Consider the following 22460-nt stretch of genomic DNA (forward strand, 5'->3'; position numbering starts at 1 on the left):
AGGTAAAACTACATCGTACTTGTCACTTTGTCTATAAATAGTGGTATTTTGTGGATTTTAAAATCACATAAATAGGTGAGAACTCCAGTCCAAATTTTCACTAAATTTTCACAATTTTTAGTTATTTTATTTTATTATTATATTTATCTATTTATTATTATTATATTTATATCCATTGTACTCAATTTCACAACAATACTAATTTTAAAAAATGTCCCAATCTTTGAAAATTGTACGTATTAGATCTTTTATTCCTATGTTTTTTAACCATTATGCCATGCCATTATTGACCCTTTTTTTTCTTTTTTTGTTTCTCCACAAATAAAATTTGATTTTTTTTTTGTTCAAATTACAATAATTTTTACATTAGAACTAATATTAATATTTATTATCAAAGGACCATTTTTAATATATATATTTTTAATCTTTTCTAGTTTTATTTCCTCCACTATTTAGTCTCTTATTATCAAAACCACAATTTCAAATTTTTATATTCCCCCAACGGTTTTACCAATTTTTTTAAATAAAAAAATAACCAATATCCTTCTCATTTCATGACTGATAACATATTGGATACAAAATTGAAAGTTCAAACACCAGGTAAGTTGATAAACATTTTTTTAGAACAAATAGAAACAAATTTAAAAGTGTGAAGACTAAAATTGTAATGTAACCTAATAATAAGACCAAAAGGCATTTGTGTAAATTTTTGACATAGATGAAAAATTAGTCATTATAAAACATACTTATGTAGTTCTTTTCTTTCTTACCTAAAAGAGATGAGATACATATATTTGAACCTCTTATCTAAAATGAAGAGCATGTAAAATTATATTTGAGCGGACAAAAAATCAAATCATCAGCCTTTGAATATATATATATATATATATAGTTTTCTTACATAAATAGTCTAAATCATGCATAATTATATACTAATGGTTAAAATCAACTCACTTGCATATCAATTATCGTATTTCATCAGTCCATTTTGATTTTTCTGACTATCGAACTATCAATTATAGCCCTCCAACTTCCATTAAATAAAAAATCTATTAGTACATACTCTAAAAACGCTGCCCATTTTGGTGAAGAATGAATGAGAAATGATTGAGATAACAAGTGAATAAATAAATTGAAGGACTGGCATGAAACTTGAAAAAATTGCAACTGAAGTGAAAAATAAAAAGCTATAACTTTTCCATGCTTTGATGTTGTATGTATCATGTCAATTGCTCAATCATATTTTGGTTATCTTACGTGGAGTTAGAATTAGGTTTTTTCAATATTCTCGTCGAAACACACAAGCGTACTCATTTATTCTTGAGAGACATTGATCAATAGCTCGACTAGTGATTCATCTCTTTTTTTTTCCCCCTTTTCCACTTTGGCAAGTTTCGATTTCCACTTTATTTCAGGCATTTCAATTTTTCCCAAAAAAAAAAAAATAATCTTCTATTTCTAATTGCTCCCACTAGCTATTGAGGTCTAGAATCAGGCACAAGAACTGTAAATAGGCAAGAATATACATACACATAGTGGGAGAAAAATGGCCAAATAAGTGTCAATATCATTAAAACGTCGATGCAATGTTTTGGAACAACTAATCAGAAATTTAAAATCAGTTTCTGAATAGAAGGGATTGTTCATTTACATATGCATTAGGCTGCTCTGGGCTTCTTTTTTATGCTTCGACTGATTATAAAGTCGTCGTCTGAATCATCTTCAGAACTTTCATCTTTCGACTTGCGCTTCTTCGACAGTTTTGTCATGACTTTGGAGTCCACTTTCGTCGTTTTATCTGAAGAAACCGAAGAAGATTGGACAGTTTTCTTGACAATGGCAGTCTTCGTGACGCTCTTTACAGCACTCACAGTCTTCAATGGGGAGCTCAATTTTTGCAATGGTGCCTTCTTCTGCTTCTTTTCAAAGACTTTCTTTGCTTCTTCTTTGGATAACAAACCAGACTCCATCATCCTGCATACTCATCCATCCACACAAGGCCACAATGATAAGCATCAATAAACAACAAACTAAATCCCATTCCATTGCCACTTTGATTAAAAAAGAAAAATAGACAGTTTAATATCTTACACTCGTGAACAGTATGATCACACACAGCAAAGTATTTGTTTAGTGTACTTTTTAGCTTAAGATTGACAATATCTGCAGAACATTATGTAGAGAGATTCTGGGACTCACTAAAGATGAGATAGTAAACTAGAGAGTACTTGCCCCTTTTTAGTTCTTAGTTCATACAGAATACCAAAAGAAATCTTCCAAGGAGGAAGATAGAGTGCACTGCTCATTATGTTGTGTCGAGCTGAGGCCAGCATTGGCAACTATAAAAAAACTTCAATTTATAACTCCCTAGTTCATTACCAATGTGTACATTTGAGGATCCCAATTTATTCATCCTTTTTATCTACGTATTTAAAGCTATATGACAAAAACAACATTCCACACCTAAAACAAGAATTGATACGATAAAAAAACTCAATGTGTTGTGTACAGTTCCCCATATAGAGTTGGTTATGTACAAACAATATAGATCATCCAAACTTGTCACTGCTCCAATTCTTTCACCTTGTTGATATCTAAAATGTTTATTGAATCAATGTCTACCTTGCAGTATACAGAATGCTATAAATTTTATGTTGGTACCAGAAACTATCCGACCATCAGAATCAAATACAAATTTCAGCATATGAGTTGCTCCAATGTAACTAGGTACAAGGTACGAAGCAACGTGAACACATCTAATTATGCATTTTCCATGCTGTAGCCATCAATTTAGAACCATGAAAGAAAACTTGGAAACCTATACATGATGGGACAATCTCTATTGACAAATAAGAAACTCAACCAGTAAAAATGGTCCACTAGAGTGTTCTTAGAAACCTTAGCACACAAATAAACACTTTTGTTCTTATAACACATTAAGCAATCCATAATTTCAAACAAAACAAAACATCTTCAAGGAATCAAAACTACTCTAGCCAGCTTACTAATGCTAAGGCAACACAATCACATAGTTCATAATACCATCAAAACTATCCTCAAGTATCTTGTTAAAGAAAAAAAAAAGATAATAATAATACCATAGAAATAACAATTAGAGGCAACTTTCTTACCAAAACTGTGCCATTTCACTATGGGGAATTTGATTATGGAGGGTTTCATAGAAGATCCTCAGAGGGTCTCTCTGAATAACCAAGAGTACATGAAGAACATCAGCTAAAGATTTCTCAAACAGAAAACTGATGCAACCAAAACTAGAATAGAACATGAACATTGTATAATACCTCTTCTGGAGGATCACGCTTCTGACCAGGCAAATCATATACCTTCTTTTGCTTTGTCTCTTTTTTCAGGCTCTTCAACTCCTTCTTGGAGCTCTTACTCTTCTCCTCCTCCTTCACTTTCTTCTTCTTCTTCAATTCCTGTCTCCCCAGCCCATTAAAAAAGCAAACATGTTAATAGCTTTCAATGTACATAAAAAAGAAAATATAACATTATGAGCCCAAAATTCTGCGCTAGAAGCTTTGAAAAAATGGGGGTTTCTAACAATTGTCCAAATCCAGCATGCTAGAGATACACATTGCTCAAAATCTCCAGAGACATTCTAATAAAACTCCCTATTATTATCTTCTACATCGACTTCTCTACTTTCAGTAAAGGAAGCAAAATGCGAGAAAAAGCCAAAGAGAAAGATGTATGAACCATATCACGTTTCGTAGCAGAGATCTTTTTGGCAGGCTTTTCGTCAAAATCATCGTCAAGGAAGTTGAAACGCTCTTCTTTCTTAAGCTTGGAGCCCTTGGAAGCAGACCCAGAATCTAATTTGGGAGATTTTCCCGACCCATCTACTCCCTGAAGTTCTTCCTTCTTCGGTTTGGAGAGAAGTTTAGAAGCCACATTAAAGTGTTTCTTCCTCTTTTCCTGTAAAAGGGCACCAAGGCTGATTCCGTCATCCGATTCGTCTAGCTCCAGTTTGGCTTTCTTTATCGGCTTTTGATCCTCAGAAGACATTCTATCAACAGAAACAGTTGGGAGAAAAGACAAAGGCTTTGTTAGAGGAAATCAATGGGGTTGGTCTTTCTGGTGAAGTCTCACTGTTCTGGGCTTGGGACCTGGGACAATAGGAAACGGAAGCCGGAAGATATGCGTTTTGAGATTTTCTGATGAAAATTTTCAATAGACAGGAAAACCATTTAAAAGCCGCGAGGTACCCGACGTTGATTTTTGGATAGCTAGTGCCCTACTTCAAACTTCAAACTTCAAAGTTAGTTTTTAGTTTTACCCAATTATTGTTTTTCTACCTTTAAATTTAAATTCACTCCCAAAACTTTTATTATTACTTTTTCTCATTCTTATTATTTTTAAATTCTCGCTTTTTTAAAACCAGGAAAAAATATATTTTTGGTATGTATATTTGTAATCTAGTTTTTATTTAATCCCTATATTTTAAAATATAATACATTTAGTCCTTAAGTTTTGAGTTTAGTTTCACTATAGTCCTTACATTTCAAAATGTTTTAATTTTACTCTTGACATTTGAGTTTTGCTTCAATTTGGTCTCTATGTTGCAAAATTTACACCTAACTCGAGTATTCACTAAATACTTATTTTTCGTCTATAATATTGATTTATGTTGATAAATTAATATTCATTAAAAGAATTATAATTATTTAAGTTTCACTATTTATATCATTTCACTTCATAATTATTTTTAATTAATTAATAGAAATTGAAGTCATGGTTGAAGATGAGTTTTTAATGAAAAATTGATGTTAAAAATGTAAAATCTTGAAACCTAGGGACCAAATTGAAACAAATCTCAAATCACAAGAGTAAAATTATAACATTTTGAAACTTAGAGACTAAGTTGAAACAAAACTCAAAACTTAAGAACCAAATTTGTAACAATTGAAAACCTAAAGACTAAAGAGAAGCTACGCCAAAAACCTAGAGACAAAAAATGTATTTTACCCATAAAATAAATAATGTAAAATTTGAAGATTTCATGCTTTAGTTTCATTCAAAAGATCTCGTACTAATGGAGATGGTTTTGTTTGTTTATATATTCATGATCACTTTTTCTCCTAATCATTTGGGACTTTGTTTGCACTCCTTGTACTCTGATTTTCACAACTTATTTTGTATGCACAAATGAGCGAGAAGCAAGGAATAAGGAGTGAGGTCCATTTTTTCTAACTTATCAAGTGGGCATCGAAAAAACTGTGGAGCTTCAATTTTTCTAACTTCATCCATTGTCGTTTTGGCGAGGAGAAGATGAAGAAGAAGAACGTTCGAGCGTGATTCGTTGATATTTTAGTAATTTTATTAGGAGATGACATAAGTAAAAGGTTAAAAGACTTTGTGTTTTCTAAATCTAGGCCAGATTTCATTTTGACCTTCCATTTTGACTAATCAATTATCCAAGAATGTTATGGAATGCAATTAAAACTATGGGTTAACTAAACAAATAACTAAATTAAACATAAGTCTGAAAAATAGACAGCCGCTTTTTCTTTTAAAAAATAGCAAACTAATGAAGCAATGAGCCAACCAGTTTCTTTAAAAGAATAATATATAGAAATACCTTCTGATTGGGGAAAGCAACAAAAATACAGTATATTTGAGAAAAAAACAAAAGATATTATATAACTGATTTCAAACATGTAAATGATAAACCAACAATATTTCTAAAATAAAAAGATTAATAGTTCAAATTCAAATGGTATAATTCAAAAGGGAAAGATAAAAATTACAATGATACTGTATTTGAATAGGGAACTGCTAACAGTAGACCCACCACTTATGATAAGGGTGAAAAAAAAGGAATCAAGATCATAGGTTTAGTCCATGAAAATCGGCCGTTAAAGTATAGTTGCCATTTTTCAAAAAAAAAAAAAAAAAAAAAAAAAAAAAAAAAAAAAGATTGGATATTTTTCAGCTCCAACTCCACGAAATAGCTAAATCATCTAAATTTTCTAAAATTATTGAGTTTGAAAACTTAAGTCTCATAAACATTATTCTTGGTTTAGACTCCATAGATTGAGATTTTTCTTTTCCTCCAATCTTATTTTGTTCTCTCTTGATGTTTTTTAATTTTTTTCTAATCAAAATCTTAATGCAGTACTAAAGGAGAGAATTCATAGCACAATGGTGCAGAAATAAACTAAAATATACTTTATCCATTATTTTTGTATAGTTCAAAAAATGGTAAATCAAACCTCCAATACCCACTTTTATTAATTGAATTAGAGACTTTTTACTTGTAATAATTTATCCATCTTTAGTTAGAAATTGGGTAGCAAGTTAAGCATAATTCAAGTGAATAAAACATATGCCTTATATACATATATTGTATAAATTTAAATCACTCGCTTCGGATATTAGTGTTGAACTAAAAAAAGAAGATAAATAGAGATTGGATTGACTCAAACTTGAACTCAAATTGTATTCTTAAGTTTGTCACATTTCTTATCCATTTATATCATGAACTTTGGGGATGTATCAATTTAAACCCTACACTAGTATTGTATCAACTTAAATCATGAATTTTGGAATTTGTATCAATTTAAACTTTAAACTAATAATTGTATCAATTTAAATCCTGAATTTTTATAAGTGTACCAATTTAAACCCTCAATTATGTTTTGTTTGCATAAATATTGTGTGAGACGTGTAATTTTATCAATTAAATCTAACTTACATAAGCGAATCAATTTAAACTTTCAATTAAGATTTATTTGAAAATTTGTCCATTCAAATTATAATCGTCAATTTTTGTTAAATTGACATCGTAGAAGTCTAATATCTATAAAAAAAAGTTATGCATTGACGATTTTCAAATACATTTCTAGTAAAGATTCTAAATCGATTCACTTATAACAATTTATAAGTTTAATTGAAAAAATTAAATGTTTTGCACGATATTTTTCAAACTAAATATGAAGGAATGTGTAAATTGATAAACTCATGAAAGTTCACGATTCAAATTGATATAAATATTAATTTATGATATAAATACAATTTCCAAGTTCATAGTTCAAATTGATACAATTATAGTTTAGGATTTAAATTGGCATAACTAAACTAAACTCTAGATAACATTAGTTCTATACACTTCCCACAAGAGTCGAACTTTTTTGGAGAATATATATGTCTACAGTTAAGGCTAATAAATAAAAGAAACAATATATTTCCTTTGCAAAGAAATGAACAATATATTTCCTTAGAAAAATTAGAAACAATATCTTTACAAATAACTACACATGACCATCCTCCGGGATTTTGTCAAGTCCATTGCATGGCTTCCATGTGTCTATTTCTGAATGCTAAACAACAAACCAAAAACAGACCTAACAGCCGCGTTATATTCTTATTTATCCATTGCTATCTGAAACAGATGAGATCAAATCTTACAAGAACAACCCTGTGGTTAGGGGAAGGTCGGTTGGGAGTTTACTTATAAGAAAAAGAAAAACCAAGTCTTCCCTCTCCCACATTCACCATTTGCGTCTATCAGATTCTGTGTCTATTTTGCAGATCGTTACACCAAACAGTAAAACAAAAGCTTCTAACCTGAAAAGACCATGAGTTGGGTGGTGGAGGAAAGAGGTCCTGAATGGAAGCATGGATGGGCTGAGAGAAAAATGGCTTCCATGTCTCTCCCGCCCATGCCGCTGGTTGCATTTCTCGGTGTCGTCGTTCTTTTGCTTTCTTTTCAGTCTCAGCAGATGGTGTTCGACTTCAAGCTATTGCTTTTGGCTTTGCCATTTTTGTTGATCTTTGTTGCAAATTCTGTTGCTGTGTCTGGTACAGTTGGTTCTACTGTCATGAGAACTAAGAATAGGTCGGCTCAGGAGGCCGAGAGGACCTCACCTTGGGGCGTGGCGGTGTTGCTGTTTCTGCTGCTGATATTGCTGTGGAACCGTCCTTACTATAGGTCCAAGTGGTCACCTCCGTCTTAACTGTCCAGCACCGATGTGAAACCTACCTTAATGTATCAGAAATAGTATATAGGAAAAATACTTTGAAAAGATTCACGAGTACGGTGTAAAATGTAGTTGCAGTTTTTTGTTTTACAAATAAAAAGTTTTGGGAGGTTGTCTATTCTATAGAGACTAACGACTTATATCAACATGCCCACAATACTACAATTCTGTGTTGAAAAATTTCCTAAAACAGACATTCTGATTGATAATTTAGATAGATTACATTGGATTGATACACAACCATTTTCATCTTTCAGCAACAGCAATATTACATTACTATTAACACACAGCTAAATTAAACAAAATACAATCAGAAGGCAATGGTAATTGACATCATACACAAACTAGCAAGTCTACAAATTGATTTCGTTCTTCAGTTTAGGGACCTTGAAACTAGAGGTAAACAACCTTGGAGTTCCTGGATCTGAAATATCATCAGCGCCTCTCTTCTTTTGGTTTCCCTACCCAGGGTGAAAAGTTGAATTAGAGTTAGAATTTTAAACTAAACTACAAGACAAATCAACAAATAACCATGGTCTTCAACTTTCCATATGAACACACAAAAAGTAAAAATGTTCAAAATCAACACCATTATTTACATATGTAATCACATATTATCATTAGTCTACTTACCGAATGAGAAGGTTGTGCAGAAGATGTGCATTTGTTGACAGTGACATTACTTCTGTTCTTCGTGCCATTTTTGCCTCCCAATCTAGATGGCCTACTTCCTGCCTTGCATGGGTTCAGCACAGGTGTGGCAGTTGCATTCAAAGACTTCCTTTGCACTTCTAAGTCATGTGAGAGTCTGGAAATTTCGTCTTTTAATTTACATGATTCTGTTTCCATATTCCCCACTTGGTTTCTTAACGTTGCAATAACACCATCCTTCTCATTGTTTGAATTTTGTAACTGTTCCAATGTGGCTAGAAGTTTCTCTATCTTTAGGTGTGCACGTTCAAGCTCTGACTGCTTACTCTTCAATTTACTTGAGAAATCATTCTCTATAACATTATACTGGTTCCATACAAATTTCTTCTCGGCCACCAGTGCAGACACCTCCAAACTCTTTTCTGAGGCAAGTTTTTCATACTCGCACCTTAACCTCCTTACTTCACCTTCCAATAGCTTAGTAGAACGTCTCACTTCCTCTGTATTTCCAAATGTGGACAAAACACATTCTCTTCCACCATTTGCCTCAGTTGGTTCTGATGCACTTATCAAAGAAGATTCCTGCAACCAGAGACAGAAGATTAGAACTTGTCCCAATACTCTGAACCAGAATTATAAAGAAGCCCATGAACCATACTTGTAGATTGGAGTTTTTATGAGAGATGAGATCGTCAAAGAAGGATTTGAAATCTTCCAACTCAGCTTCTGAATGTTCTGCATTGGGAAAATGTAAGCCAGTATATTACTGTCAGATCTGAGAATCCCAACATTGCCAAAGGTATCAACGTTCGTATAATTCTTCTTACTGTAATAGCACAAATTACAGTACAGCAAATACAAACAAGGGTTAATCAAAGTATTTTAAATCATATTCCAATTAGAGAATTTTTTTCAACGGAAGTGGCATCGTGAAGTTGAACCTTATTCCACATTCAATCACCAAATCGTTGTCACACTGACTTTGTTGTTAATGTATATAAACGAGCGTCCTATCCTTGAACTTACTTAGTGTCGTATTTCGAATTACATTCCTTGAAATCTGACTAAAGAACTTAGGGAAGTGAGATTGCGCCAATGAGGCATTATGAATTTCCTCCTTCCAATGCTTTAACAATTCATAACTTCAAATGATTAAGAGGGGAAAATAAACAAAAACCTATTTTCAATCGGTAGAGATAGAGCTCCGTCTGCTTCATTCCAGTGAGCAGATCTGATTTCGAAGCTTGAAGTGAGCGTTCCATATCTTGCAATAACAACTCATCCTTCATCTACCCAAGAAGCAATTTCCAAAATTCATCAGAAACCCTAATTTTCAGAAGAAAGGGGGAAGTTCCAATTCCATAATTAGACGAAGAATTTCACAAAATTGCAGAGCTATAAAAAGGCACCTGAGAGATATGGTCCTCGTAAAGACGAAAATCAGCGACCCATCGTTCGTGCTGCATTTTAACGCGGTCTTCGAGAAGTTTTCGCTCGCCGACGAGTGTTTCGAGCTGATTTTGTTGCATCCGCAGCATTTGTGTAAGACCATTGAAGATTTTGCCCCAATTTCGCCGTTCAATCGAAGCTTGTGAAGTATCGTTCTTTCCCATTCCGATCCACAGAACAGGAACGAAAGAACAAGAGAACAAGAGACGGAGTTCGACGGTGAATAAAGTGGCCGTTGGGAGAAATTGCTTTCCACGGCCACGACTGGCAACGGTCGATTTTGGCCCAATGGTTGAATAATGTTTGAAATTGCCATTTCATCTCATTTTTGGTTTTTGGGCTTTTAATTGATACATGGCCTTTGGAATACATTTTTTAAGAATTCAATTGATTAAGTTATTTACCACTCAAAATAGTTTTCCACAAATATTTAGATAAAAATGAATTTTAAAAAATATTTTTTTCACAAGTCAATTCAAATGGTTCTAAATAGTCATGAATGGTAACTATAAACGGTTACCGACTAAAATTGAGTGACTAAATTATTACTTTCATGAAAATTGACCATAAAAAATGAATTTTAACAATTGTACTTGTTGTTTTCATATTTTCTAGTTAGACATTTGAATTCTTAATCAAATTATTTTTAAAAAAATAACAAATTTTTCTTCCTTTAAATTTTGGTTTGATTTTTAAAATCATTCTTAAAAGATAGATAACATAGAAATGAGTAGACGAGAGTGATGTTTATAAGCTTAATTTCAAAAACCAAAAACTAAGGTCTCATTTCATTTGTTTTTTATTTTTCTTTTTGAAAATTAAGCTTACAGAAAATACCTTCACCTCCAATTTTTTTTATTTTATTTATTATCTACTTTTTACTAATGATTTAAAAAATCAAACTAAATTTTGAAAACTAAAAAAGAATCTTTTAAAAACTTATTTTTGTTTTTTAAATTTGGAATTCAACCATTATACTTATGAAAGATGTAGATCATTACAAGAAATTGGGAGAAAATAGGTTTAATTTTCAAAAACCAAAAACAAAAAATGAAATGGCTAAGAAATGAGGTCTAGATAGTTATCTTTTAAGTTTTCAAACTTATCTTTTTAGGCTCCGTTTAGTAATTTTTTTTTTGTTTTGTTTTTTAAAATTAAGTCTATAAACACAACTTTTATCTTCAAATTTCTTTATTTGTTATCTACTTTTCACCAATGGTTTAAAAAATTGAGTCAAATTTTGAGAACTAAAAACATTAACTTTCAAAAAGTTGTTTTTGTTTTTGAAATTTGGCTAAAAATTCAACCATTATAGTCAAGAAAGATGTAAATCATTATAAGAAATGTGAGAGAAATAGACTTAATTTTCAAAAACTAAAACAAAAAACAAAGGCCTTGCCTGGTAACCATTTTGTTTTTTGTTTTTGTTTTTGAAAATTACGTCTATGAATACTACTTCTACTTTCAAATTTTTTCGTTTGTTATCTATTTTTTACCAATGGTTTAAAAAACCAAGCCAAAATTTGAGAATTAGAAAAAGTAACTTTCAAAAAGTTATTTTTGTTTTCAGAATTTGGCTAAAAAATAAAAAAAAAAACCAAACGGGCCCAAATGATTATCAAATCCGATCTAAATGTACGAGGTTTGAAAAATCTCTTTTACTACTTTACTATTAGCAATTCTTTTTGGTCGTTTTATGTGCTTTATGTTATGCAATGTTGGTTGTACATTTTTTTATCTGTTTTTTTTAATTGATGTGATATAAATATATTGATTTTATATTTTTTTAAGTGAGTGATATTATTTCTTTAGTTTAAAATTAATTTGATCAATTATGTCAAAAACTATGTCAAATAATTACAATAGTTTTGTTGGCATTCGAATCTCGCACATCTTTTGTCGTCGTCGTGGGTCTTTTATGGGCTTGACTTTGACTCGCTTATCTAGTTTGTTCTCGTTTTTCTAAAAGATATTCTTAAGAATTTATCGGTTGTATCACTGAGTCTCTACCACACTTTGATGCCTAATTTAGTTCAATTAGTGTATAGTTTAACTAAGCAAACAATAAGTAAGGTTAAGACTCTTTTTTGGTGATTACTTACTTTTTCCTTTGGAGTAGGCATTTTCCTATGTCTCCTCCTCACTCCCATTAAGCTTAGGCTTGTTCATGGACTTTGGGCAACCATTATAACAATCTCCATTGTAGGAAATGTACCATGGGAACATGTTTTCAAAATTTGTATAGAAAAAGTTAATAAAGACTATTTACAAAAAACAATAAAAACGTAGGAATTAATTTTATGATTTATAAAAGTATAAAGACTAAATTTAAAATTTTAAACGAACCAATAAGAAGTGTGGAATCCATCCATGGAAGTGGATTTCAAGCCAAATTGTCGAATATCCAAATCTTCGTTCATGGGATAACTATTTCATGAGTGACAGGAAGTTAGTCTAAAGGAATCCATGGATAGAACCATCGTGATAAAGATCTCAAATAGAGTCCAAAAAATGCTTGAACTTCATTCACGTGACAATAGCCTCAACAAGCACAATAGAATCCCATAGGGATGTGACTTTCCATAACAAGATTCCATAACTTGAATTGCGAACGATGACTCCGATTCTTACCTCGCTATTTAGGAAAGCTACATTGGAGTTTAAGATTTGTGAGGAGGGGTTGATCAACGAGAAGCCTCTTTATCGAGATGATTAGACAACTTGGCCGAAGCTTGCCTACTTGACGACCAAAGGAGTCCCCCATGTTCACTACCCACTAGATAGGATGGTAAATGGGAGATATGTGGCTATAAAAAACCACTAGATGACAAATGCTATGAGCGAGAGAATTCTAATATCCAACGGGGTAAAAAATTCACAGGTCATGAAAAGAAAAAAAAAATACAGAATAGTGCATGTCAAAAGGATGAAGTATGAGATTACTTCTACCAAAGGCCGTGAATACTAGATCAGGTAGTGATAGAATAATTGGTCAATAGGAATGAGTTGAGATAAACATGCCATAAAAAAAATCTTGTCTTTTGAGGAATAAAAGAGCCCACAACAATTTAAGAAATTCTCGATGTTGAGACATGAGGAGGATGAAGCCTCTGAGGTCAAAGCAAGCCTTAGCTAACTTGTACCATCTTTGATGGAGTAAATCCCCGTATCATATATCAAAAAAACTATATGGATTGGTTGGAAGAACAAAGGGGAATACTCTTGATGAGCTCAACATCTTTCAAATAGAAAAACTCATTAATCGGAGTTTGATTCCATTACCCAACACAAAATAAAACTACCCACTGATGTCATTGTAGAAGTCGTGGAAAAGAAAGAAGCTTGAAAGTAATTTCTCTAAGGATCCATTAATAACAATAAAAATCAATTAATTGGTCGTCCCCAATCTTCTAACGACCTCCTTTGAGAGCAAACTCACAACCCCATAAAATGCTTCGCCACATATAAGAAGGGGATAACTAAGTCTACATGGAGAAAAGAGGTATTTGAAAAATACATATCCTTTAAGCCACAAGAGAGTGTTCTCTTTCCTAAATTTGCTAAGTTTGTTTGGCCAATAGAGCTTAATTGAAAACGTAGATATCACGGAAACCCAATCCATATTTTTCCTTAAGTGGCTAACCTAATGAATTTTCTTGCCTTCATTAGAGCCATTCCACAAAAAAATGGTCATAATTTTATTTAGCTCACAATATGATCCCAAAAGGCGGGTATAAGTTGGGATGGTCTAAGCCACCATCTTAATCAACACTTCTTTGCATGCTTTCGAAAACATCTGTCCCTTCTAATCTCATAAAGCTTTATACATTTTATCCTTAATGTAAGATAAAAATGTTTTTTCATTGTTAGATAAGGATGATAGAACCGTTCCTTCCCATGATTATGAACTATCTTGACATTGAGGTGATTAGTAATGACATTTTTTTCCCCTAATATTTTAAAGCATAAAAACTTGCCAAGAATATAAATGATAAAGTAGAGGCATTAAAAATTATATTTGAATGGAAAAAACACAAAAACTAGTAACCTAACTTATTAAAGGGGCAATCACAACTAAATCCCGCTCACCAATATTACACGTGTCGCCATCAAATGAATGGGAAGAATTATCATCGGGATCCTAATGGAGCATGAGATGGATCCGATCCATGGGTCTTCTTCCCGGATCTATAATCTTCCCTCACAAAAAGGCAAAATTCATCAAACCCAGAGGCGCAGAACACGAACCATCCTGACCTGACCCTTCTTCTTCCACCTGCTCGCCGAGTAAGACAGACAGGGAAGCCCGTAATGAAGGCAACCAGGAGGCCAATTCAGGCCGTAGCCACATGGGTTCGCCGCCAACCCCCCAAGATCAAGGCCTTTCTCGCCGTTGTCTCTGGAATGGCTGCTCTTGTTTTCTTGCGTTTTGTGGTTCATGACCACGATAATCTTTTCGTCGCTGCCGAGGCCGTTCACGCCATCGGAATCTCCGTCCTCATTTACAAACTCATGAAAGAGAGGACTTGCGCAGGTCTGGTCCTTGTAATTTTCTTTGTCTTAGTTTTATCATTGCCGTTTGACTCTTTTATTGATCGTGTTGAAATGTGGAATTGGTCTTAGGGTTTTATGCATTCGTAACGACCTCATTTCTTTTCGAAATTTGTTGTGATTTAATGTATTATGCAATCTCCATTAATTTTTTTTCGTTTTCTAATTAGAAAATTATTATTTTATTCAATAACAATTCGTCCTTCTTGCTCACAGAATCTTTGGAATATCCGGACGATTTTTGTTTGAGAGACAATTGTGAAATGGGATTTTATATATATATATATATATACATACATACATATACATTTCTTTCCTCTACATATTAAACAATTTCAGTTCTAATTTTCCGTTCTGGTGGATCGTGTTTGTGATTGCTCTTATTTGAATTGTTTCTTGTCTTACTCATCTTTGGTTGCAGGACTTTCACTAAAATCTCAAGAACTAACGGCAATTTTTCTAGCTGTTAGACTCTATTGTAGTTTTGTCATGGAACATGATATACATACACTACTGGATACAGCAACTTTGGTAACGACTCTGTGGGTTATTTATATGATACGGTTTAAGCTTAGATCTAGCTACATGGACGACAAAGATAACTTTCCCATTTATTATGTGGTAAGTTCACTGCATACATTTCTTTGTTTTAATTCTTGGACCAGTTGTTCTGCACTTTTAAACATGAACTCAAAAAATATGGATTTTGCTTTATGGTAGTTGAGTTCTACGGTTGGATTAACATTGGCCTTTCTACTTAATATTGTTTGACCTTTTCTGGAAGTTGTGATGTGAGAGATCTGTTCTGCTACTGAATAGCCAAATAATAATGACATTTGATAACCTTGCTGCTTTTTTGAGTTTTCTTGAAAGGTAAACCGGACACTCTGTCGTTCTACAATTGAACTCTTGGATTAAATGCAACTTAAAGTTAAACCTTAAGGTCCTATAAAACGTTATAGTGCTTTTACTTTGATTTTTTTGCAATGTGAAATATGTTGGCTGCGATTTGAGTTGGAAGTTTGATATTTTTTTTTTCACTTTGCTGGATGAATGTTCATTGCCAAGAGTAGATTCCTTTTGGCTGAGTCAACAATTCAATGTCATTTGCTTCAATTATTCAGATTTTGTGCTAGCAGATTGTAGCTGGAAGTGGGACTGTCATGTTCAATCTGGTTTATGAATTACATAGCCAAATGTTTGTATATTTGGATAGGTAGCATTACTCTCTTAATCTTCCAGTGATTCAAAATCATCTTTTGATAAGTATATCTCAACCATTACACTACATAAATTGATTAGAACTGTATTGAAATGTTAGTATAAGTCATCATCTGTCTATCTTGTTGAAGCATACATTGTAGAATAAATTAAAATGGGTATTTTAAAATCCCTATGAACATGACAAAATATGATGATTTGGTAAAAATTTGAGATATGAAATTTGGTTTTTGAATTCGCTGTTTGTGACCCCTTTTTTCCTTCTTATTTCTTTGATTTAGGTGATACCCTGTGCTCTGCTATCTTTTGTGATCCATCCGACAACTGTGCATAACATAATAAATAGAATAGCCTGGGCATTTTGTGTTTATCTTGAAGCTGTTTCAGTACTACCTCAGCTCCGCGTCATGCAAAATACAAAGGTATGGGAAATGTTCTGTGTTTCACCAAATCTGAAGATTACAGACTGAATTTTGCAGGTTTCCTTTCTCAAATAATATTGACATCATTGGTATTTCAAGTTTATCCTGTTGTTTTCCTCCCTAATACTTTTCAAAAGCTTTCAATAACTTGTTTTCTCCGTTTATTCTCTGTCCTAGATTGTTGAGCCATTTACCGCACATTATGTGTTTGCCTTAGGAGTTGCAAGGTTCTTGAGTTGTGCACATTGGGTCCTACAGGTAAGTTAATTAAACCCCGAGACTCATCTTCTATTTTGGTTCGTAGATTCATTTTATTTTAATACCTTGCACTCATATGTTTCCTTGATTACTACAGGTTTTGGATACTCGTGGACGTTTGTTAACAGCATTGGGTTATGGATTATGGCCATCCATGGTTCTCCTATCGGAGATCGTTCAGACTTTCATTCTCGCTGATTTCTGTTATTATTATGTCAAGAGGTGGGTAAATATGGATTGATAATGGAATCTTAATTTTTATAGACAACTCCTTGATGAGCTTAACATAACACGCCATTCTGGTTGCAGCCTCGTTGGTGGACAGCTCGTTCTACGCCTTCCCTCTGGAGTGGTGTAACTTCAAGAAAACAGCATATGCCACATGACGGGGAAAAGAGAGGCCGTCTTGCTCGTCTTAGGCTCTATTTGGGAAGGTAGGATATGGATCTCAGTTGTTGGACTAATGCTTATACATGAAATGTGAAGGATGCATAAGTTTTCAAGACACGTAGTCTGTAGAAGTTTTTGTTTTTTTTATAACATGGTCTTACTTATTTACTATAGATTTCCACCATCTTCTCTCAAAAGGTCTGATTTTAAGATGAAAATAATATCTATCACGGGGTTTTGTTGCTTCCTGTTGAAGATGAAACCATAGGTAAACCTAACCTGCAGTGCATATGGCCTGTCTTGTCTATTTCTGCAATTAAGCTGTAACGGAAATATTTATGTCGAATGAATGAATCTTTCTTTAGGTATCAAACCCAAACTCTAATGTCATTCCTGAATTCTTCTTTTGTTCTTTATTATATATAAACATACACACACATATATATAATAGAAACATTTCATTATAAATGAAATAAGGGGAAATATAGATTGATATTTGGAATAGATAAGTTGAAACGGGTAAAAAGGGTGTTTAGTTTTGCATTAAAATAAAAGAAGGATCGAAAGAGGAGAATCGAAAGAGGAGAAAGAGTCTTTGAAAAGACGCCCATTGTGTGTCTTTTCTTAGTTTTTATACGGCTATACTTCGAAATAAAGCCTGCTTTTACCTGTTGTTCTTCAACTTTCCTAAGCTAACAAGGTATTACTAGCTCATATTTGTGACCATAGAAGGGGTTGTATCTAATCTAGTCTGTTCTCGGGTGTCTGTTTGATTGGTTTGTAAACCAAGCTGTGATCGAATGGTTTACCAGATTTGATCTTTAGCATTTGTTTAGAATCCCTTTCAATGGATGGCGTGTCTACAGCAGACGGTATAAAATGTAGAATAGAACTTTATATTATGAGTGGTATCAGAACATATTTGATAGTAATTTTATAACGGTTAAAATCACTTTTGTCATTTTCGAAATCACTATGAACATGTTCTAATCCGTTCAAACTAGTTTTGATGAGGTGAAAAATGTATTTAAAAATGCAAAATTTGGTATTAGACTAATTTTGAGTGATAATGGTTTAGAGTGATTTTAAAAATGACAAAATCATTCTCAAATATGTACAATTACTCAATTAACTTTTCTCAACGATATTCACAATCTCGATTGTTGTAATAAAATCTGGAACAAAGTTAAATTAGTCAATAAAATCATAAATAGGGCTGTTTTTTTGCCATAGAAAATTAGATAATCGTAATGGTAGCATTTTAAGATTTATAATGAAATGTATAGCAATATTTTAAAATAATTATAAATATAGTAAAATCTATCGTTGATAGACTTTAATTAAGGATATGGTCTATCACTAATTAGCATATTTGCGTCTGTCCTTAAAAAATAGAACAATATTTGAAATAATTGTTGTCTATAAGCCATTTTCATTACATAGGTGACTAGAAAAAGATAAATTTTATCTTTGCTACCTACACAAGTTCACATTAAAGGTTGGGCATCAATCAAATAATTAGCTATAATTAGAATCTCGTCATTATAATCCAAACTTTGCTAAAAATAAGAAGAAAATTGACATTATCTATATGTAAGTTATATAACATTATCTTATACAAGGATACTAGTCATAATTGATCGAGTTGGCATAATGTATAGATTATAGAGGACTTTATTCAATCTTAGTTTAAGACTTTAAGCTCATTTGCTTTTCAATAAACAAAGTGTACAGCTGTAGAGCAATTTTCCTTTGCTTTTTTACTAGAATTTCCAGCTCAACTAAAGTTCTTCCGCGTTCATTTATAATTAATATCAATAACAAATATCATAAATTTTCTTCCCTCCATATCTGTAACTCTCCTGCCTTTAATACTTCTCTTTCTAGACAATATTTTATTACATATTACTTTTTTTTTAGACAATTTTGTATAATGGAAGATTGAACCTCCGACCTCTTAGATCAGAGTACATGTCAATACTATCAAGTTAAGCTCATATTGATAATAACTTATTACTTTAGTCGCATGAAATGGTGTACTTTTAATTTTGTGTTGTTTGATATTTATAATACTTTGAAAATGAATGAATTTATTGGACATAAAATTGAATAATATGTCTAATTAGCTCTAAACTATTACTTTTATGTTCAATTATTTCTTGAATTTTTAAAATCCTCAAATAGGTTAAAAAAGTCATTTTACCTAAAAAGAAAAATGAAAGTTCATGAATTAAATTAAGGTGTGTTTGATTTAACTTTTCAAGTAATTAGTTTTGAAAATAAATCATTTTAAAAAAAATTGAAGTGTTTGACAATCACTCAAAATAGGTTTTGAACATTTTTAAAATGTATATTAAACATTTTTCATAAAACTGAAATAAAAATGATTCTATACTGTTTTTCCGATCAATCTAAATAGGCCCTAATACTTTATTATCAAAATAAATTTAATTTAATGATAATTGATTTTTTTTTGGAGTACAACCACTAGGAAGATAAACAATCGTGTCAATTATTGTTATTTGGCAAATGAGTTGCACTTTTTTTCTTTTCTCATCGTAACAAAAATTTGGTACTTGAATGAAATTTATTAGACGACTATTAAACGGCATCTTGAAAAGATGTCCCAAAATTATAGGCTATCATCTGAGGTGGAAATCTATACATGGAAAGACCCCACACTGCAATTAATTAAAAGAAAGAGACGAAAAGGAACTGACTCATTTATTTTAATTTATTTCGGTTTTTCCCCACCAGAAAAATGGATTATTCCCTTTCGCCTCGAAAATTTTGAAAAATAAAAATTTCCTCTACTTTGTCACTCACCTAACACCTCCCCTCTTTTATATTTACTATAAATATGGACATTCGTTTCTCATTTATATTCATTCTATACGTCCTCAACATTTTGAATTCCATTCTCTCTCTCAAATCTTATCTTAATTTCTCTCCTCCTAATTCCATGGTGATTTCTAAACCTTTAATTATTGCTTATCTTTTCATATCGTCCTTTCTCGTTCATACGTTGGTTGAAGCTAATAAAATGGTAAATTTTAATATCAGTCTCAATTAAACATGTTTTTTATCGTTCGAAATTATTCTTAGATTCACTTTGGATTTCAGGTGAACTCAATCGATGGTGTTGCGACTAATACGGCTAAGATTCAAAATATTGGTAAATTAATATTATTTGGCTCATTTTTTTTAACTTGATATCTTTTTAGTATTTGATAAATATATAATTGTGAAATTGTGAAATCATATATTCAATGTTTTCAGATTGTGGAGGAGCTTGTGCATCGAGGTGCAAATTATCATCAAGGCCCAACCTGTGCAAGAGGGCATGTGGCACGTGCTGTGCACGTTGTAGCTGCGTGCCGCCGGGCACTTCCGGCGGCTATGATGCCTGCCCTTGCTACGCCAGCATGACCACTCACGGCGGCCGCCGAAAGTGTCCTTAAATTATTTAATTATTCAAGAAGTTACTGTTACGAAATATCCGTCACAATTTCTTCATGCAAAGTCTGTTCTATTATGTTCATTGTCATCTTCAAGCTTTTCCAGCTTTGATTAATAAATAAAATTTTCAAAGAGTGTTTAATGTAAGAAATTAATCTAAAATAAAAGTTATATATAGGAGAAAAACCAGATTTTTCTCTCTTATTTGTTAGCTTTTCCCTATTATGTGAGTGAATATACAACAGATGTGAATTATATTTTTGTACGTTAGAAGTGCTCATTTTTTTTTTATCGTGTAATAACGCTACAATTAATGGATCAAAACCTTTTTGAAACGACCATCTTAAATTTGGCATCAGTTTTCATAACTGCAGCTTCATTCTCTCTAATTAAAGTTTGATAATTTCCAGATTTGACGTCATCATTTTTGACGTATTGCTTTGGAAGGAGAAAATATTTGAGGAGAGTGCTATAACGTCACTAGTAGGTTTACTCCCATTGATGTATATGGGCAACTAAGAACCGTATAAACTATTAATTAAGGTCACATCTACTAAATCACAATCAAAATTGTTGCAATCGTGAGATGAGCTCAAAGAAAATACAAATCTTATGTAGAACAAAAAAGTAAAAGCTTATTTGAATATGATTTCTAATACAAATATGGAGCATGAAAGCGTGTCCTATCGATTCTTTAGACATTCAGAATTTTATGCTAGACGTATTAGAAAAGTTACTATTGGAGTTTATATTCAAATCATAACGGTCCTCAATCATGAAGGGAGTGAAATTCCTTTGATAGTATTTATTGATGTAATCATAATAAAAAATATATTAGTGTTGTTTACTTATATGAAATATAGATGATTACTATAATACCCTTTTATATTTTTAATTGATTATAGCCTGGTAACTAAGAAATATGTTATATTTAAATACACTTTATCATTGTTATTTACTTATTCAAACTTTTATACTTCAAGAAATTAACACTTCTCTCAAAATTAAAAAAATGCATAATTTTACAAAAATAAAATAGTAATTTAAATTTCAATTTAGAAAAACAATATATTTTTTTCAAGAAGAACAACAATAATCTTCAGATAAATACATTAAAAAAAACAACAAATTTCAAACAAAATCTACAGTTATAGGAATCGATACTCGATGTATAACAAACGTAAGGAAAAAAAGAAAAAAAAAAGAAACACAAAATTCATAATCAGAAAGTAAGGACCCCAAAAAAAAGAAATACTTTATCATGATCGTTGTCATTATTGCTCGGATGATACGGCCAAATTGATATCTAACTTACCAAAAATGATATACGTTATTTAGGTCACAACTACTATTATCGATTTTAATTGTTGGAACAACGATCGATGACATGTAAGAGCAAAATCTAAAAAATCTTTAAAATGTCTATACAAAAAGACTAGTGGATCCCACATAATTTTTAAACGTAATTGGATTGAGTCCTCTCACCTCACAATCGGGTTATGGTGGGAATCACGAATTTTGTTATGAGAGCCACAGTTCATTACGATTACAAAATATTAGTAAATAATAACAAACGCCATTTCATGGATCCCACTTTTCTTATTACCATTTACAAGGAAGTATACATGGTCTAAGAGGTAACAGGTTAGAATCTGTTACATTGCATGTTTTGAACTAAAAAGAAGTAATAACTATAAAAGTATTTTGAATATGTATCTAACATTTATTAAGTAGCAATTTTTAATCTCTACACAAGAATAATTAAAGGGAAATCAGAATGTTAGGTGCAAACAAAGTCTTACATTACTTAGAAAATGGAGAGATTCATATATAAATGAAAACAATTATTTCCATAGGCGTGAAACTTTTTGAATTCACCCAAAAAAGCAAAGTCATATGCTTAAACTCCAAAAACTTAGTACGTGCAAGTGCACGTGTCATGTAATAATATAGTTTAAAATGGTTTTGGTCGAGTATCGTCCTTAGGGAATAGAAATTGATGTTCTTTTAGCTAGTCAAAGATTCTTCCAATTTTATTTAGAGGACTGACTTCGAT

The 22460-nt window shown here is 32.0% G+C and overlaps 4 protein-coding genes across 7 annotated transcripts; 2 read left to right on the forward strand and 2 right to left on the reverse strand.

Moving 5' to 3' along the window:
• Positions 1–1536: 1536 nt before the first annotated feature.
• Positions 1537–4255, reverse strand: LOC120085300. The gene is made up of 4 exons (XM_039041216.1): positions 3721–4255; positions 3303–3440; positions 3132–3202; positions 1537–1974 (listed from the first exon to the last, which is right to left on the reverse strand). Exons 1-4 carry the CDS (start codon positions 4027–4029, stop codon positions 1659–1661), a joined length of 834 nt encoding a protein of 277 aa, XP_038897144.1. The 5' UTR covers positions 4030–4255; the 3' UTR covers positions 1537–1658.
• Positions 4256–7212: 2957 nt separating this feature from the next.
• Positions 7213–10414, reverse strand: LOC120087230 (keratin, type II cytoskeletal I-like). 3 transcript variants are annotated; one of them, XM_039044143.1, is made up of 6 exons: positions 10064–10414; positions 9832–9943; positions 9313–9389; positions 8637–9236; positions 8412–8464; positions 7213–8001 (listed from the first exon to the last, which is right to left on the reverse strand). In XM_039044143.1, the coding sequence occupies exons 1-6, from the start codon at positions 10265–10267 to the stop codon at positions 7965–7967; spliced, it is 1083 nt and encodes a 360-aa protein (XP_038900071.1). In that variant the 5' UTR covers positions 10268–10414; the 3' UTR covers positions 7213–7964. The 3 variants fall into 3 exon arrangements, with proteins under 3 accessions (XP_038900071.1, XP_038900072.1, XP_038900070.1); XM_039044144.1 differs by having other exon boundaries at positions 7213–7979; positions 10064–10413; XM_039044142.1 differs by lacking the exon at positions 7213–8001 and having other exon boundaries at positions 8174–8464; positions 10064–10413.
• A 3893-nt stretch (positions 10415–14307) lies between these two features.
• LOC120086944 (ER lumen protein-retaining receptor erd-2.2) lies at positions 14308–17318 on the forward strand. The gene is made up of 6 exons (XM_039043753.1): positions 14308–14637; positions 15076–15275; positions 16157–16297; positions 16475–16555; positions 16653–16777; positions 16865–17318. The coding sequence occupies exons 1-6, from the start codon at positions 14415–14417 to the stop codon at positions 16911–16913; spliced, it is 819 nt and encodes a 272-aa protein (XP_038899681.1). The 5' UTR covers positions 14308–14414; the 3' UTR covers positions 16914–17318.
• A 2472-nt stretch (positions 17319–19790) lies between these two features.
• On the forward strand, positions 19791–20669 carry LOC120086946 (gibberellin-regulated protein 1-like). 2 transcript variants are annotated; one of them, XM_039043755.1, is made up of 3 exons: positions 19791–19910; positions 20069–20120; positions 20225–20669. In XM_039043755.1, exons 1-3 carry the CDS (start codon positions 19806–19808, stop codon positions 20404–20406), a joined length of 339 nt encoding a protein of 112 aa, XP_038899683.1. In that variant the 5' UTR covers positions 19791–19805; the 3' UTR covers positions 20407–20669. The 2 variants fall into 2 exon arrangements, with proteins under 2 accessions (XP_038899683.1, XP_038899682.1); XM_039043754.1 differs by having other exon boundaries at positions 19827–19991.
• The last annotated feature ends 1791 nt before the right edge of the window (positions 20670–22460 follow it).

This window comes from Benincasa hispida, chromosome 9, assembly GCF_009727055.1.
Source record: "Benincasa hispida cultivar B227 chromosome 9, ASM972705v1, whole genome shotgun sequence".
NCBI lineage: Eukaryota > Viridiplantae > Streptophyta > Magnoliopsida > Cucurbitales > Cucurbitaceae > Benincasa > Benincasa hispida.